The 13,999-nt window shown below is 42.9% G+C and overlaps 1 protein-coding gene across 13 annotated transcripts in view; it reads right to left on the bottom strand.

Annotated features, from left to right (window-relative positions):
* The window catches only part of MTCL1 (microtubule crosslinking factor 1), a 134,063-nt gene that overhangs the window by 14,469 nt on the left and 105,595 nt on the right, over positions 1 to 13,999 (bottom strand). For 12 of the 13 annotated variants that reach the window (XM_032293352.1, XM_032293355.1, XM_032293349.1 and 9 more), the window contains 2 exons: positions 11,386 to 11,553; positions 4,976 to 5,230 (listed from right to left, as the gene is read on the bottom strand). In XM_032293352.1, the coding sequence (XP_032149243.1) occupies positions 4,976 to 5,230; positions 11,386 to 11,553 (423 nt within the window). The remainder of the gene's footprint in view (positions 1 to 4,975; positions 5,231 to 11,385; positions 11,554 to 13,999) is intronic. The other variant, XM_032293354.1, reaches the window with a different exon arrangement.

Below are 13,999 nucleotides of genomic sequence, written 5' to 3'. Positions count from 1 at the left end.
CTTGAGAGTTTTAAACACGAAAATGATTAGCCTCGCTTTTCTGATGGTCTCCCTAAAACCATTGTTTCTCCACAATTTGGAACTACACATAGGTCAGTTTGAAAAACTCTGTGAGAGACAAATGTTCTTAAAGTTCTGACCTTAATTTCAAAATGTAACACAACATTACAGATGCCTTACAAAACCCACAATTTTATCTGGACTAGAAAATGTGCATTAACCACACACAAGTATGGCGAACTCTTTCTCACACCAATATATGTGTTATCGTACATAACTTTGAATGTTGTGCTCATGGGAAATTCTACATTTATTACTAGTTTTTAATCTAATACCATTAAAGAACATGTTTAAAACTCTCTTTGGAACTACCTTCAGAACTCAAGACACACTCAGTGGAATACCATCAGTGATAGCAAACTTCTGAGAGTGAACCTGATTTTCCTAACTAGCTCCAGGGCATGTGGAACAGGTCCTATAAATAACTCAAGTGAGCAAATTTGAGTTTGTAACCATTTGGTGTTACAAACTCAAATGGCTTAACCATTTGGTGTCAAAAGTAACTTATATTTTGAGAGGATAAAAACTTAGCTATAAAGGCAGTGTGACTGAGTGAAAACAAAAACCACATCACTTTACAGTCATACTTTTTTGCCTGACTTGGTTGAACTCAAGAAGCAGTAGTGGCAAGCCCTCCAGGAGTGAGAAGACCTGACTTGGAACCATTAACGTGTGGCTTGCTAGTTTGGAGGCAGGTGCAAGTTCCCAACTCCCCTGAGCTCGGTTTCCTTATCTGTAGGATGGTTGTGCACGTGGGCTCACAGGAGTTGTGCTGTCTGGTGGGGGCCCAGCCCACGTAATGGCATTAGGCCTTTCTGGGCCTTTTGCAGCACTAGATGAAGATCTTGTGGAGGTGGCTCAGGAAGGGAGCCCATGTGAAATCACAAGGAACTGCTGAGGCAGGCAGGCAAACGGCTTGCAGGGTGCACGGCCTCCCTCCCCAGAGGAGCCCTCACCAGCTTCCACTCCACTCTCTTGAGCCCGCCTCATTGCTTCCCTTTCTAAAACAGGCACAACTGAGACCCAAAGCTATTTTTACCTATGAATCTTTAGTGGGGCCTTTATTGGATGACAAGCTCACACTACCGGATTGACTGCTGTTTTGAATAAGTAAATATCTGAATGATAAAAGTGACATTTCGATTTGACCTGAAGGAGTAGCCAAATAAAGATTTAAAGTCCTCAAGCGCTGAGACAGTGCCAGAAATTCTAAAACTGCCTTGAATGCAGATCAATTCATTTTTTTTTTTTTAAAGAATCACAACAAACTGCATCTCTGTGTCCTGATTTGAGCATTCATCCACAAGTTGCATGTAAATATGGTTTCTGTAAAGTCGGGAAGAAAACCATATGAAATAGTAAAGACAAAAGGATGTTTGCTCATTGTTAGTAATTTCTAAGGTGGTGGAACAGAGATTTATCTTTTTCTTTGAGAAAGACGCAGACTGAAGCAGCCAAGGCTTACATATTAGCATCCGAGGCAGTTCACAGGCAAATCAGGGAACCAGCAAAACCCAAAAACTCCACATTTTAGCTCTGCCCCTCTGCTCTCTTCTCCTCCTTTCTGATGATGACACAGTTCTGTGCAGTTTTCTTAAAGATGCTAACTGCCTTCTTTAAAAAAAAAAAAAAAAAAGAGGAAGCCTTTTTATATGTTCATTTAATGCATGTCGGCACAATTTAGTTTCAACACATGATCATCCCTAAGCTATTTTGGGCAAGAAATTAAAATGCAAGAATCCCATTTGAAGCTGCAAATGTGCACTGAGGTGTGAGTGAGGGGGGAAAAGAATGACTCAAGAGGAGAGCTATGAACAAGCACCTTCTAACTCAGTCAAGTGGGATTTCAAAAATAAACCCAGGCAGCCAGGAGCAACTTGTACTCAAGCTGCTAAGTGTTAGGTTTCCTAAAAATGAACTGCAGTGGTTGTGGCTGGAGATGTCTGCTGCTAAGATGCCTCTGGGGTGCTGTAATAGAACAGGTCCTTAGAAGGGTAGGGTTTCCTATAGGAGTCATTTCAGCCAGCATCAGCACCTACTTGCAATTTTGCAGAACAACTTTTAATGCAAGTAGAAAATTTTAAATATTTTTATTTTAATATAGGAAACAATAAACTCTCAAGATGTCACCTTACCCAGACTGGTAGAAAGAAAAAAGGTCACTCTGTAAACAGGTTTTAAAAGAATGGCAGCTGATTTAAGAAAGTTACTGGAAGGAGAATGAATGGATGACACTTTTTAGCTTGGTAAGTACAGCAAATCTAACAGCAAGTCCTACATCATCTGCATATTAACTGGGAACTCAACCATTCTAAGGAGAAATGTAGTGTGACTTCATAAAAGTCTCCTGCCCCCACCCTGCAATCAAACTTGGATTGAGACAAGAGACACTGATAAGTTAGATAAAACGTATTATATGACCTTAGCCACATTCCCACATCACATAACATGCCTCATGTGGTGCAGAAATTATGTAGGAATTTAATGACACCAGACAAGTATGAAGCATGTGTTCTGAAAGTGGAAAATGGATTTAGCATTACTTCTTTCACCGTCTGTATTAGGTTATCAGAGTCAAGGTTATATTATATGGCTACCAAATAGTCAAATGTTGAGAGTATACATTGTGAAGAATGTTCAGTTACATTTGTCATTCATCTATGGAATATGCAGCTAAAAGTTAAATGAACAAGCAACCCAATAACTGATAAATGAACAAAATCTATATGCACCCATACACACTTGAACCCATTTCCTCTTTTCAGGAAGTTTAGATAATGCCTATAATTGCTTTACCTCATTTTCAGGATGGGGCGCTGAGATTTAAAAAATCTTCTTTAAAAATGTTGAATATTTTGGGGAAAAGGCCATATTTATTTTTGAAAGCCACAGTAGCATGTCTGAAGCATCAGTTCATTTGTAACCAATCCTTTTCTAAAAACAGCAGTGAAATCATTGTACAAAATCTGTGGGATCCATCACACAGATTTCAGGAACAGCTGTGTGCCCGAAACTCATGTGTTTCAGATCCATGATGCTCAAAGATGCCCATCTCGAGGATGGAGTTCTGAGGCTGTCAGTTTGGCAGAACTGTTTCAATACTGGTAACTTGGAATTGGAGGTCAGCTCCTGACCACTACTACCTTTCCAAAATATGGTCTCAAAACGAGGCCGTGGCTCATCTTTAAGTCACTGACTTTTCAAAAGTTGAGTATCACACCACATGTTTTACTAATTTTTCCTTTATTAGAAATTCTTCATTCCCAAAAGTAAAAATTAAAAACGTAAAAGATTTGCTTAATTTATATCCAAGGTATGACTTTCTGAACAAATGAAGCCTGTGATAAGTCCAACAAGCCACCATGGCTGACAGGCAAAGGGCACCCTAAAAGAGCCATGGCAGGGTTCATGATGGCCTCACTGGGGTACAGGAGGGACGTAAAAAGTGAGTGGCCCTAGAGTGCAGGCCAAGAATGAAGCTCCCTGGCAACAAGTTGCTGCAGTTACTTGACACTGGTCAACTCAAGTTGGATATAACAAATCAGTGGCCATTTTTAAAGAATATATGCCGCTTCTATCCCTAAAATTTCCACCTAGCAATAGAGCACAGACACAGAGGAGATTGCATACAGGAGACTCTTCACAAGTGCTGCATGTCCAAGCCAAAAAGGAAGTGGCCACATTCCTCCTGATAGGATTTGGGTAATACTGAAATGGAGCCGTATCAAAGATTAGGAAGGCGACTCATTTGTGTAAGTGGTCAAACCTAGAAAGAGTTTCAGCTTTTCTATCTGCAGTGTACTTTCCTCTTTTTGTTTTTTGGAGACGGGGTCTCACTCTGCCACCCGGGCTGGAATGCAGTGGTGACCATAGGTCACCTACAGTGTATTTTATTCTTCTCAGTGGTTTTCAAGCCAAAGGCTCTCGGTGTCTTTTACCATTTAGTTCATTCTGCCTCCCTCCCTATGCAACATATGCATATACTCACCTTTGCCATTATACCTGCATAACATAGGCACCATCTCTGTGGGTAATAGAGTACATTTCTCAAAAGGCTCTAGGGGTACTTAAAATAGAGTAATGAGGTTATTTTTCCTGAGCTCAATTTCTTACTGATTAATACATTTCCTTGAGACCTCATAAATTTATAAGTGTGACTGGCTGAAATAAACAAAATGTATACTATGTAAAAATGCAGCCAGGGAAGAATTCCAAATCTTCATCAATTTAATTTGCGTATCACTCAGGAACTACTGCAACTATGCAAACCATTCTAAGTTTGATGCAATGCAGACAACGGTTATGTTGGCAGAAAAATGACTACCCCTACTCCTCCCCAAATTCATCTGAGTTTCTGAATTGTTTGTTTAGCTAAAGATGATGAGCTACCAGCTACCTCTCTTGACTACGGTCTGTCTAATCACAGCTCAGCAGTATCCACAGCAGGCACACTCGCCAGCAAACAGCCTGACTTCCAACTGAATTCAGCAATTTCTTTTCTAATAACAATTCCATTTAAGTTGAAGCACTCACTGTGACCACATCTTTAGCGGCAAACTTAAAAGTTATAGTTTGCTTTCAGCAGAAATCACTGAATAAGACCTGAAATAACCTCTTTCTAGTTTTGTCTTTAAATGTCTTTAAAAAGTTATCTCCCACCTCCCACAACCCCCAGCCACCCTGCACAGCCACCACCACATGTACACATAGGAAAGTTACCTATAAACTGTGTCATGGAGAGATATGAAACTAGGTTTCCAGCACAAGCAATTCTAGTATTTCTCTCTCTCCCTTTGGAAGCTCATGCATCGTGATGCTGCAAGGACCAGAAAGCAGCCTAGTGTTTTGGCTTTCTGGCTCCACTGAGTACTCTACGCTCTGTGCCTATGCTCCAGGGCCTGGGGCGCCTCCTTACCTCCTCTATCCTCCACAAGAGTTCCTTTTTCTGCCGCTCCCACTCTTGGCGATCTCTGTCCAGGCGGTCTAGAAGTTCCACCTTTTCCCGGTTCCAGTTCTTCTCGCTGTGATGGATCTGCCAGCGCAGGTCCATGACCAGGCTGTGACTGTCAGCCAGGAGCTTCTGGTGCACCTCTCTCTCCTTCTTCAAGGCCCCCTTGCTCTCAGTGGAGGAGCATAGTTCTCCCAACTTGTTCTCAGTCTTCTCTTCCAGCTGTCAAGGAGAAAAGACAGGAATTTCCGCTGTGACAAGTCTTGCATTCAAGGATGAAGTCTCAGCACATTTACATGTGATCCCTGGAATCATGTTTAAACCAAGATTTGACCAATACTGAGTATAAATAAATTTTATTTTTAAAGTCCTAGTGAATAGCATTTGACACAGATAGCCACACAGAGCGTTAAGCAGTGAGTAAACTGAGCTTCCCATGGCCAGTTTCCCTGCTCCACTTTCCTAGTCTAAGTCACCACCATCTCTTGCCTGTACTTCTGTGTTAACTCCTTGAGGGTAGGTACCATGTCCATCCCTGTATCCTTAGCTCCTATATGGAACCTAGGGATGGGACAGTGATGGAAGCCAATAGTTTTCAACAAATATTTGTCAAATACCCAGGAGGTTAAATATCAAAACCAAACAAGATTCTACATCTTATATATTCGAACGTATGAAAACCAGTGAGGAAACCTTAAAGACAAGGAAAAATGACACATGTCAAAGAGGCACAAAGATGAGAATTCAAGAAGATTTCTCATCAGAAACTTGGCAAGTCAGAAGATGACAGAGTGGCATTTAAAGTGCTGCAACAAAAAAGATCTCAACCCAGATAGAATTCTGTACCTAGAAATGGTATCTTTCAAAAATGGAGGAAAACACTTTTCAAAAAAAAAAAAACTGAAAAAACAAACAAACAAACAAAAACAAACAAAAAAACATTGCCAACAAATCTGCACTTCAGGAAATGAAAAAGGAAGTTCTTTAGACAGAAGGAATATACCAACAGGCACATTGATCTATACAGAAATGAACACTGGAAATGACATATATGTAAAGATAAAACTTATTATTTCTGTTTTAATTGCTTTTTAATATTTGATTATCTAAAGCAAAAATTGTTACAATGTGTTGTGTGTTTATGGAATATGTAGAAGTAAACTATGACAGCAATAGCACAGAGAATGGCAAGGAACTGAGAATATACTGTTGTCATTTCCTCAGGCAGCATGAGGAGTAGTCTCATACGATTTCAAGGTAGACTCTGATTAATTAAAAACGTATATTATAAGCCCTAGGGCAAACACTACAACTGCACAACAGCCTGCTGTTCACTGCCTTGCTTTTATCCTCATAAGCAATCTTTTATATTTTATTAAGTGCACAATTTTAACAAACTGTATACTTTTTAAAGAAAGGCCTTTCACATAGATTGCCTCACTTGGTCTTTATTGTAATCCTGTAAGTATAGGTATCCTCATTCCCAGTTTATTTGTGAAGAAATGGCAGCTCAGTGCTTTAAGGACTTGCATAAGGGACATGGTAAGTCAGTAACCATTATTCATATGTAGAGTTCAATTCACTTTCTTAAAATGAGTTACTTAAAGGCCCACTAAAATAATTAATAGTTGATTACCCATGTCTAAACAGATTCTTTTAACTTTCATGAGACCATATTAAAAAAAAAAGATTAACGACTTAAATCAGCCAGTATTATTATATTTAGAAAGATGTCTGTATCAGTGCTGTAGTTTAGATGTTTGTCTCCCAAACTTCAAGTTGAAATGTGATCCTCAATGTAGGTGGGGCTTAGTGGGAGGTGTCTGGGTCATGGGGGTGGACTTTTCATGAATAGATTCATGCCTTGGGCTGGGGAGTGAGTAAGTCGCCCTCTATTATTTCCTTAAGTGCTGGTTGTTTAAAAGAGCCTGGCACCTCCGCCCACCTGCACTTTCTTTCTTGCCATGTGATCTGCACACATCATCGGCTCCCCTTTGCCTGTTGCTGTGAGTGGAAGCAGCCTGGCCCTCTCTAGCAGCAGATGCTGGCACCATGCTTCTTGTGCAGCTTGCAGAACTGTGAGCCAAAAAAACTTTACTTTTAAATAAATTACCCAGCCTCAGGTATTCCTTTATAGCAACAGTAACAGACTAAGACAATCAGGTTGCTGAGTGGTGGTGCTCAGTTGAACTGAAAGTTCTTGCCCATGAGGGACTCAGTGGGTGAGAGCTAATACTGAATCTCACCTCTGTAATAAAGGCAAACCCTTCATGAAGTGGGGAGAACACAGTTTTGTCCCTGAATCTCAGTGGAACTCAGGCCTTCTTGGAGACGAAGCAGAGGTGACTAGGGAAGGGAAAGGCCCGAGGAAGCAGATGACAGCCACGGATGCAGGTCAGGGGCGATGCTTCTTGATCAATTATTTATAAAATGTAAATTTGGGGAAAATAGAACTTTTTTTAAGTAGAAAGAATGCAGAAACAAAAGAGGGGGAACAAACCTCCAGTGTTAACCAGAAGACTACCAGAAAAGCACCAGGCACCACAAAATCCCAGTTCAAAACAGCTGCCAGAAGTCCACTTAACCCAGAGTGGAAGGCCGCTGAGCCCCATACAGGGACATCTGTCCACCTGTAGATGCTTCCAGCCACCAACACATCCTCTCTTTAGAATCTCCTCATGCAGCGTACCCCTTCCCGGGCCTCACATCACCTCCGCTAACCTGCTTTGTCAAGGCACATTCCTTCTGCCCACAAACTCCTCAGTGTCCACACTTCTCAGGCCTCTTGTGGTCACAGTCAATGCTTAGAGCCCAATCCCCCCACCTAGGTAGGGACCTCGTGTCATCAACGTCCCTCCACTGTCAGGTCTCACTGGAGCAGACTCCCCGTGACCCTGCGGCTCCTGTTACTGCACTGTCTGTGCTCCTTCTTTTACCATCACCGCCAAACTCACTTCTTTCCCTCAGCACAGCACACAGTGCTTCTGCCCCACATCCTGATGGCAACTGTTCTTGTCAAGTTTTCCAGTGACCTCCTCACTGCCAAGTTCAACAACACTTTTTATCCCTCATCTGTCCTGTCCTCTTCAAAGCATCTGACACTGCTGAACTCCACTTGGAATGCCATGGTATCTCTCCCTTTGGCTTCTGGGACAGCATTTGCTCTGGATTTTCACAAATTTCTCTGGCTGCTCCTTTCCAATCTCTTCTCTCTCTACAAACTTTTTGAAAATGAATATTTCAGTTCCTTCTATGAGCTCCTCTCATTCTGTGCAGTCCTAGAGAGTCCTCCATGGCCCTGCCTCCCACCTCCTCATTCATGCTCAGGTTTATACGCCTTCTGCCCAGGCGTTTTTAAGTCCCAGTGCCTGTAATGACACACACCTCAAATCCAACCTGTTCCCTTTCCATCCCAACTGGTTCTCTCTCTATGTTCTTGTCTTGGTGATGGCCCATCGCCCAGGCACCCACACTGGAAACCTGAGAGCCATGCGAGGTGCTTGTTGCTCCAATGCCTCATGAACCCGGCCACTAGGACTGGGTGCTCACTGCTTGCTCTGTTTTTTTTCAGGCGTGTGCCCTCCACTCCTTCTCCACGGCTGCTGCTTTATTTCAGAATCACCCCTCTCACCTCCAGTCTCTGCAACCCAGGGTTCCTCAACCCAGGTGGCAGCCTGGTGAAGCCAAAAGTCCCCTCCTCAATGTTAATTCTGGGATACCTACAACAATTGTCATGGGAAATGGAAAGATGTGTGATTAATTTTTATTCTTTCATTTTCTTTGAAAACATCTGTGATTTCTGTTGGGCTTGTTGCCTATGTTTATAACTGAAAGACATGCTAAGTTTTAGTGGAAAGTTAGTGACCATAACGATGCATCTCTTTCCTATTCTAGTTCGGCAATTCCCCGATTTCAGTCTATAGACCATTAACCCCAGGTTAATCCATTCAATTCTAATGGCTGCTAATCCATTCTCTATCTTCAAGGCAGAATAATCTTTTGAAAAAGGGAATCTAAACTTTCACAATAAAATCAGGATTAAAGTATCAATTCCTTAAATACTTTTTTTTCCTCTCATACCTAAGCTTCTTAAATGAGCCATGCTCCTTTCTTCATGACACTCTCCTTTTGTCTGTAAGTTCCTTTCTCTCCTTTTCCAGATACCAGGTCTTATCCATCCTTTGAGATTTTTCTCAACAGGACTTTCACAGCCTTCCCTGAATTCTCAAGCCAAGGTATGTGCCTTGCATGCTTCTGTCCCGAGAGTCCCATGTGCAAGCCTGGTGGGGCACTTTCCGTGCTGTTATAAATAACAGCACTTGTCTGGGTCTCCCCACTACACTGAGAACCCCTTCAAGAAACATCTGATTTGTTGCTGGATCTTCAACATTTAGAACAAGGTATGACTTAGGAGTCTGCTGAAAGAATCATGGACTTGGGAAGTGGGCTCCAATGAAAAAAGGTATTAACTTGTAGCAGAATTAAACTGTTTTGTATTTAAGTAGAAGAGGGTAAATATGGGATTATTACAAACAGATTAGCATCATCCCATATTCATTGCTTCATGGGCTGCAAATGTTTAAGAAACTTCCTAAATGATTCGGGCAGAGATAAACTCTTTACCTATTACCACCTGGCTTTTGGGTTTGAAGTTCTAGCTTTATTTTTTGGTATTTAGGGACTCTCCCTGAAGGTTTATTTGTAGCAAACCTGTGGGTGGATACTACATTCCTATAAAACAAAGATGAAATATTTGGAACTGGCTTGCATCAAAGATTAGACCTCCCTTCTTTAGCTACAGTTTGGGCTTTAAAAACATTTAGCTCTCCCCATAAACATATTTTTAAAATAGGTTTAAAGGCAGCTCATCAGAGAATGTCCTTAGTCACTTCTCCTCCGCTGCTGACGCTGCAGGTTGGGGACTAGGATAAATGGAACATCTAGGTCAAATCCCCTGCAGGCAGCAGGCAGGAGCCACAACCAGGCCAGCTGCTCCCTCACTTGATGCCTAAGCCTGGAAGGCTGTGCCCATGCCCCTGCCCCACCCAGGGCTGTCAGCCCAACACCACTGCTTGCTGGGGCCAGGTGGAAGTGAAGGGGGACTTGTGGGTACCAGGAGAGGTGGAGTTTTTTTTTTTTTTAACACATCAAGCCGTTTTCATCTTTTATCAAGACCACGTGACAGGAGTCTCCTTTCCAGGCAATTTTTTTTCCTTTCATGACCAGGCCAATTCCTATAAAATTTTACTTACTTTATGGTTTGCCCCAAAATAGAGCCTAGGAAATAGATTACCAAGGATACACAGATTTTTCCCTCCCTCCTCATGATCAAGGGGCTGGAAGAAACCTTGAGAGACACTCTCAGCAGCAGATGCTGTGTAGGAAGTCACATGACTTTCAATGGTTTCCAAGGAAGAAACCCTTAGGAAAGGATGTTTCTTTTCATGTCTGATCTTAACTCCTATGGCTGTGGTGTAAGACCGCAGAGGGGGCCTCCCTCTGTGGTGTGTGGTAGAGGCAAGGAAACTGGGCTCTCTTCCTGCCCTAGTGCTAAATGGCTCTGTGATCTGAGATGAGCTGTTTCTTCTTGGCCTCAGTTTCCTTTGGTATAAATAAGGAGACTGAAATTGATTAGAATTCTTGGGCATGCAGTGGAAGGTCTCCAAGTCGCGGTGGCTCAAGCCTGTAATCCCAGCACTTTGGGAGGCCGAGGCGGGTGGATCACGAGGTCAAGAGATCGAGACCATCCCGGTCAACATGGTGAAACCCCGTCTCTACTAAAAATACAAAAATTAGCTGGGCATGGTGGTGCGCGCCTGTAGTCCCAGCTACTCAGGAGGCTGAGGCAGGAGAATTGCCTGAACCCAGGAGGCGGAGGTTGCGGTGAGCCGAGATCGCGCCATTGCACTCCAGTCGGGTAACAAGAGCGAAACTCCGTCTCAAAAAAAAAAAAAAAAAAGAAAGAAAGATATTTTGAAAGATCTCACTGAAAGGATGCATTTACCTTTTTCAGAGACAACCAAACCACAATCTCCTTTTGCTTTGCCCCTGTCTAGAGTTATGTCAGCTCAGCGTGATGGCAGTTTCAGCCTGGCCATCCTCTGATGGAGCTAAATACAAGCTTGTTTAATGCAGAATGGGAGAATCCATGCTGCTCTGAAACTGCTGCGTGGTAGAGGCCGTACTGCACACTTGGGAGAGGGAACATCAGGGAAAATGGGGCCTCTGCACTTCAAGGAGAGACATAAGTGCCACTCCTCTCATTTTTCCTGTACAAGGAGCCCATAGTTCTGAATCTCTCTGTGCCCCCCACCCCCCACATATCCTGGACAGTAGAGACACATGGTCAGGATTGAGAAAGACCCAGAGGGTGGTACCTGTTCCAGGCGGCACTTGAGCACGGCCCACTCCACGTCCCAGGCTGCCTTGTCGTTGGCATATTGCTGCTGCAGCCGCAGTCGGGCACGCTCGTCCTCCCGCAGCTCCGCGCGGAAGTCCTCCAGCAAGGCCTTGAAGGCACTGAACAGTTGCTGGTTTTCCACCACCTGTGGGAACACTAAGTCAGGCTCCACCACCTCCTTTAAGCATAGTTTTTAGGTCAGAAGAGGAGAGGATCTGGCCATCAAGGTAGTGTGGGGGCTGTTTCCCAGGTGCTGTTAGCAGTGGGTACAGGGTGGGTGGGGGGTCTGCAGTTAGTTGGGGAGCCAGGGGTCCCTGTTGCTGGCCATTGGTCTCCTGGGCCTGAGACTGAGGGCCTGTTTGATCAGGATGAAGGTGGAAGGAAGGCTGTCCTGGTGGCCTGGCAGCTATGTTCAGAGGCTGGAACCTGGGCTGGCGCTGTGGGAACCTGCTGCAGAGGTGCTCTGGGCCCCAAGGAGACTGCCTGAGGGAAACCTGAGGCCAGGGCTGCCAGTCACTGTGTGACTTTAGATGTCTAGAATGCAGAGTTGGGCTGACAAGACTGTCATGAGGGTGCAGATATGATAAGACCTCTACACACACCTACATATATGCTGTCACTCTAGTGCCAGCTGTTGTACTAGAGAATTAATAAAGGCCGACAACTCCTATGCACATAGGGTGATCAGACTCCAACTTGCAGTTACTAAAAGGTCATAGATATGACACACATGGCCACTGTGGGTGGGTGGACTTAATTATTAGATATTTTGATGTTTAATAATTAAAGCCAAAGGTGAAATGCATAACCTGTTCATGAAGGCTTTACTGTGGTCCCTTGAGGTGGACCTACCAGCCCCCACTTTTCTGCCCCTTGGAAAAGGACAAGCCAGACCCACCCTCACATTTCTAGTATTTGGCACAATCTTTGGCTCATGTCAAGCATCCAAATGTGTCTGGTAAACGAAGAGTGGATTTTTATTACTAATATGCTTAGCCTGACTTAAAATAGTTTCTATGTTCTAAGACCTGCCCAGCCCTTTGAAGTCATATTTTAAAGCTATGATTTCTATCTTAGTACATTTCAGCAAGGGCATTATATCAGAAAGGTTTGGCCAAATGAATGAAACATGCTGAATCAATTATGGTACCTTGATAATAAAAGTGCTGTGAACTCATCTCTTCCAATCAGCACTGAAAGTACATCACAAGCTCTCAGGGTGGTCTCAGGGCATTCTTTTTTGGTGTATTTATGAACAGGAGTTATAAAAGATCTCTAAGTCCCACTGGATGTAGATAAGCTCTACTATGGAAAAACAGAGCCTCACCCTCTCAGAATTCCTCATCCCCCAAACCTGATAAACCTCTCCTGCCTGGGTCAGCAAGTACACTGGGGACCCCTCCTTCAGGTTCTGCATACACACTGGCCTTCACTCTGCAGTCATGCTTTTAAAACCATCTACTTGATCCACTAAACATACACAAAAATGATTCAACATATATGAGAAGGATTTAAGATACTTTGGATGTATGTTTGTATTCAAATAAAATTTTGCGGCCACAAAAAAGAATGAAATCATGGCTTTTGCAGCAATATGGATGCAGCTGAAGGCCATTATCCTAAGCAGATTAACGCAGGAACATAAAACCAAATACCGCATGTTCTCACTTATATGTGGGAACCAAACATTGGGTATACTTGGACACAGAGGTGGGAGCAACAGACACTGGGGATTCCAAAAGGGGATGGGGAAGAGGGGCAAAGGTTGAAAAACTACCTATTGGGTACTATGTTCACTACTCAGGTGACGGGAATCATTAGAAGCCCACACCTCAGCATCATGCAATATACCCATATAATAAACTTGCACATGTACCCCCGAACCTAAAATAATACATATATATATATATATATATATATATATATATATATATATGTTTTTTAAATAAAGCTATGTTTAAAAAAAGAAATTCCTTAATATGAGCAGATTTATTATGGAGATATCCGTAGTTGTCCCCAGCATTTAATCAAGAAGTTATAATATTAACACAGTGGACTTTTTTTGTTCGAGACAAGTTCTTGTTCTGTCACCCAGGCTAGAAGGCAGTGGCATGATCACGGCTCACTGCAGTCTCAACCTCCTAGGCTTAAGCAGTCCTTCCACCTCAGCCTCTCAGGTAGCTGGGATGATAGGCGTGTGCCACCATGTCTGGCTAATTTTTGTATTTTTTGTAGAGACAAGGTTTCATCATGTTGCCCAGGCTGGTCTCAAACTCTGGCCTCAAGTGATCCACCTGCCTCCACCTCAGAAAATGTTGGGATTATAGGTATGAGCCACTGTGCCCAGCTACGATGGAGTAGAAAGGCCCATTGCTCTTTGATTTTTCTCACAGGGTACAATTTTCACTTTTGGGACGAAAGGCATTAAAAGTACCATTCAGTTAACATTTGAAGAACTCAGCAGATAGGGAACCATCTATGAGTCTTACACATTCTTACCAACCATCTGAATAGAAATGAATTACTACTATACTCAAAGAGATGCTCGCCAAATATGTGAAGCTGTAACAAACACAGAACAGTTTTTAAAA

Source organism: Sapajus apella, unplaced genomic scaffold (genome assembly GCF_009761245.1).
Source record: "Sapajus apella isolate SASKATOON/1434 unplaced genomic scaffold, GSC_monkey_1.0 scaffold29, whole genome shotgun sequence".
Classification (NCBI taxonomy): Eukaryota; Metazoa; Chordata; class Mammalia; order Primates; family Cebidae; genus Sapajus; species Sapajus apella.
This window is presented reverse-complemented; position numbering and strand designations above follow the sequence as displayed.